The sequence below is a fragment of the Ranitomeya variabilis genome, chromosome 5 (genome assembly GCF_051348905.1).
Source record: "Ranitomeya variabilis isolate aRanVar5 chromosome 5, aRanVar5.hap1, whole genome shotgun sequence".
NCBI lineage: Eukaryota > Metazoa > Chordata > Amphibia > Anura > Dendrobatidae > Ranitomeya > Ranitomeya variabilis.
Window position 1 is genome coordinate 559,576,306 of NC_135236.1, and position 4,220 is coordinate 559,580,525.

Below are 4,220 nucleotides of genomic sequence, written 5' to 3' on the forward strand. Positions count from 1 at the left end.
GTGCAAAACTGTAAAGCGCTGCGGAATGTGTTAGCGCTATATAAAAATAAATATTATTATTATTACGTACACAGAAGAGAAAATGGAAGTTATACAAGGCAGTTCTTTACTCACCAGGTCAGGAGTCCTAACTGAGTTTTTTGACACCTGGCCTGTTGAGTATAGTTCTGCATTGTATTTCCGCCATTTTCTCTTCAGACTGCAACCCTAGTCACAGACTAAGCAGAAAGAAGAGATTATGGAGATAATACATGAATTAATTTTTTGGCCCACCTCATATCTCTATACTATAGACACACAAAGCTGCAGTCTTTTATTTGCTTTTATTTGCTAACTAGTGGAGATATGATGTGGCAAAAAAAATAAAGTGTGTGGCGAAGTTTATTATTTGGCGCACAGTGTGTGTTGCCGGCGGCGAAAGACACAATAAACCAAACATAAGTGGGGCAAAAAAAATTGTATATATTTTTTAAAAATAATAATATTTATTTAACTGCGCCGGCTTGGGGTAGAGTGATGTAAACGGGGGGTGTGAAGCACTGAGGCCTGGCTAACCGTGTATGACGCAGAGGTGGCAGGAGAAGGGGCAATGAAACTAGTAGGGTCTGGAAGTTCAGGGATGGGGCTTGACACATGAGAGGCTTGAGACGCACTGGAAGGGTGAGACAAACCTGACATTACAGACACATTGGGAGGTGAAGGGGGAGGAATGCTAAAAGTCCTCTGTTTTTGTTTTGTTTTTTTTGTAATTTTTTTTGGTTTGCCTGGTTGTGGGAGGTCTTGGTGGGCTCATATGGCGTGGCGTGGTGGTGTCTGACCTGTCAGGGTCCGGCTGCACTGTGACAGAGTCCATAGTGCTCATAGAGCGTGCAGCCATGCCAAAGTCCATAGTGCTCGTAGAGCGTGCAGCCATGCCAAAGTCCATAGTGCTCGTAGAGCGTGCAGCCATGCCAAAGTCCATAGTGCTCGTAGAGCGTGCAGCCATGCCAGAGTCTATAGTGCTCGAGTGTGCAGCCATGCCAGAGTCCATAGTGCTCGAGCATGCAGCCATGCCAGAGTCCATAGTGCTCTTAGAGTGTGCAGCCATGCCAGAGTCCATAGCGCTTGTAGAGCGTGCAGCTATGCCAGGGTCCTGCTGCATCGTGGTGGTGGCGGTACGGAAGGCCATGCCAGGGTCCTGCTGCATCGTGGTGGTGGCGGTACGGAAGGCCATGCCAGGGTCCTGCTGCATCGTGGTGGTGGCGGTACGGAAGGCCATGCCAGGGTCCTGCTGCATCGTGGTGTCGGCGGTACGGAAGGCCATGCCAGGGTCCTGCTGCATCGTGGTGTCAGTGGAGGAGGTCCAAGCAGGAGCAGCAGTTGTCATGGTGGTGGCGGTGAGATGTTCAACTGCACTCGGCATGGTGGTGGTGCTGTAGTGGTGTCCTGCTGTGGAAGGAATTGAGGTGGCTGTGCAGTGGTCAGCAGCAGAGGTCGGCATTGAGGTCAATCGTGACAGTGAAGGCACAGCTGGATATGCCGACACTGTCTGCTGGAAATACCGACTCTGCTGCATAGCCTGCACGTAAGCAGCATTGCAGGCCTGCATGACACTCAGCTGGAGATCAGGAGTAAGGTGTTCTGACATGCCCTGCTCAATTTGGTTAAAAAAATGATGTGCTGGCCTCTGGAGGTCGGCTTTCACTTGGTCAAGGCTTTTGGTGACCTCCTGGATACATGCATTCAAGAGGCTATGTGAAACATCCATTCGGTCACCCAAAGCCTCGATTGCTTCATGTAAAACCGAGCTCAAGTGCAAAAACTCGGGCATGAGTGACCTGTCCAAAGCCCTCTGCCACTGCCGGGAGGAGCCCAAAAAAAGGGGCAGTGGAAGAGGACTGCGAAAGGGGAAGACCTGATGGACCAGCTCCCTGGTCTCCAGTTAGTGTGGAAGGCCCACTTGCTGCTGCGCTGCTGGATGGCTGGGATGGGTCCGTGGCTGTCGGATGAAGGACTGCTCCAGAACCTGGGCCAACAGTAGTGCTGTATGTGCTGTAAAAAAAGGAAAAAGACAATTAATACCAAAAATTAACCAGATGCAAAATCCTGTGGAATATAAAAATACAGATTATGGCAATACAATACAACCAAATGCAAGGGGAAAATACTTACGTTCTCTGGGCAAGGACCGGTCTTAAAAATGCCAGAACGCAATGGTATTTGTATTTTCGGATCCTTGCTCCTGAACCACTGGTAACACGGCTCTCTTGATGCAGGTCCTTGTTGAAGCGGTCCTTCATCAAACGCCTGTCACGGGGAGACAAGGAGGGCGAGAGCTAATAACCTGGGCCCCTGCAATTTCCCTCAGACTAGGGAAACCCTGTCTGACCCTCTACCTGAAGTTTACACTGAAGGTGTGCATGTCCAGGCCTCCACCCTCACCCTGACTCCTGATTCAGCCCTAGACTGAACATCACCGCCCACCACCCAGTGAATGCAATAGACCAATACCCACATTTATAACAAACAAGGATAAAGGAAAATATACACCACGCCACAGTCAATCAGGAATACACTATAAATGTGCAGGGCAAAATAAATACAAATATAGGAAGGAGTAAATAAGACAAAGGAAAATACACCACCAGCAACAATTCTCCAACAACCAGCTTTCCACTCCGGACCGAGATAACTACGGATAAGACAGAAGCTATAATCGGCGACGCCCAAAGATCAGGAGAACCATTTAAAGGAAATGGGCATGGCCCAGCTTCCAATCCGAGGATCAGATAAATTAACCCCGGAGCAGCCAGACGAAAACTAGTCGACGCCAATGAGCAAACAGTGGTCAAACGCGGAATTACCGCTGTCTGTCAGACGACCTGGTCTGAACAGTGTCCGACATGACAACGCCAACGTGTTTTCACTTTGGACACTGTTAAAAAAAAAAAAAAAAAAAATGGTCAGAAAAAGTACTTTTGGCCGTGCTTACACAGCTGTGTGTGATGAGAGAAACTCCTGAGAGTTTTTCATCACACACAGTCGAGTGAGCACGGCCAAGGTCTCTGCTGCTTCACACTGCAGTTCAATACTTACCAAATGCATTTCGGACCCGTGTCGGGGCGTTGTCCCAGCCATCCCACATCTCTTTGGCCACCTCATTCCATAAGCGCCGGATCGTGACGTTGTTTGAGTGCAGTGGATCCCGGGTGTCCCACAACGGGACTCACTCCTGGACCAGGGAGATGAGGAGGTCATTCTCAATTAGATCATCGTCCCATTGTGAAACCTAAAAATTAAATAAAGTCATTACAGTTTGCTCAATTAACATAAGGTAAAGAAAGAAAAAAGATGCTGAGAAATGGCATGAATAGGAAAGTCAACATACAAAAGGATTCCAGAAGAAACAAGTAAAGAAATACGAATGGAAAGAAAGGAAGATTCAAGAATATTACCCTGAGGATACACAGTCAGCCTTGTATACGTACCCGCTGCCGTCTTTCCACCGGACCTTGACCCTGCTGCTCCTGCCCTGTCTCTGCCGCAGTAGAAGAATAGCTCTATCAAAAAGAAAAATTCAAATTGTCACATGTGTAGATGTGACAGTGAATACTTACCAATCTGACGAGGCAAGTACTCACCTCACTGACATGCTCGACCTCACACGGCCCAGGAAGAAACTCCTCATGAGAAGAATCTGAAGAAGAAGACATTCTGATACATGTAGAAAGAAAAAAATGGCAGAAATTAGGACATGTAGAGACAGAAAATAGAAAATAAAGGCATTGTCTAGGATATACTCAAATTGTTCTGAGGCTTGTTTTCTCCAAGGTGCTGAGGTCTGTCTGCTCTGCTTGGCTGTCTGCTGGGTAGTGACCTGCAAATGTCCACTACGTCCCTTTATCACCTTGTATGTGGGGGGGGGATAATTAGTGTCTAGACATGTTTTTCTCTGGTGTAACGCATGCGTTCACAAACGCAAGCAAACGCAGGTGCTTGTGAACGCATGTGTTTACATAGACAGCAATGCTTTTTTTGGCGCATTCCATGCGCAATCGACCGCATGCATTTCCAGGCGGCAAATTGACGCCTCTAAAAATTACTACATGTTGCATTTCCGCGCCAAGCCGCAAACGCCGAAATGATGCATGCGTCATCAAACGCGGCAAAAGACCAACAAAAGCCTACTGCCAAAATATGCACACCAATAATGCTACAAAAAGTTATAAAAATGCAAAGCT

At 47.6% G+C, this 4,220-nt stretch overlaps 1 protein-coding gene across 1 annotated transcript; it reads right to left on the reverse strand.

Annotated features, from left to right (window-relative positions):
• Positions 1 to 420: 420 nt before the first annotated feature.
• Positions 421 to 3,468, reverse strand: LOC143773842 (uncharacterized). Its single transcript, XM_077261176.1, has 2 exons — positions 2,152 to 3,468; positions 421 to 2,031 (listed from the first exon to the last, which is right to left on the reverse strand). The coding sequence occupies exon 2, from the start codon at positions 1,808 to 1,810 to the stop codon at positions 713 to 715; it is 1,098 nt and encodes a 365-aa protein (XP_077117291.1). The 5' UTR covers positions 1,811 to 2,031; positions 2,152 to 3,468; the 3' UTR covers positions 421 to 712.
• Between the last annotated feature and the right edge of the window lie 752 nt (positions 3,469 to 4,220).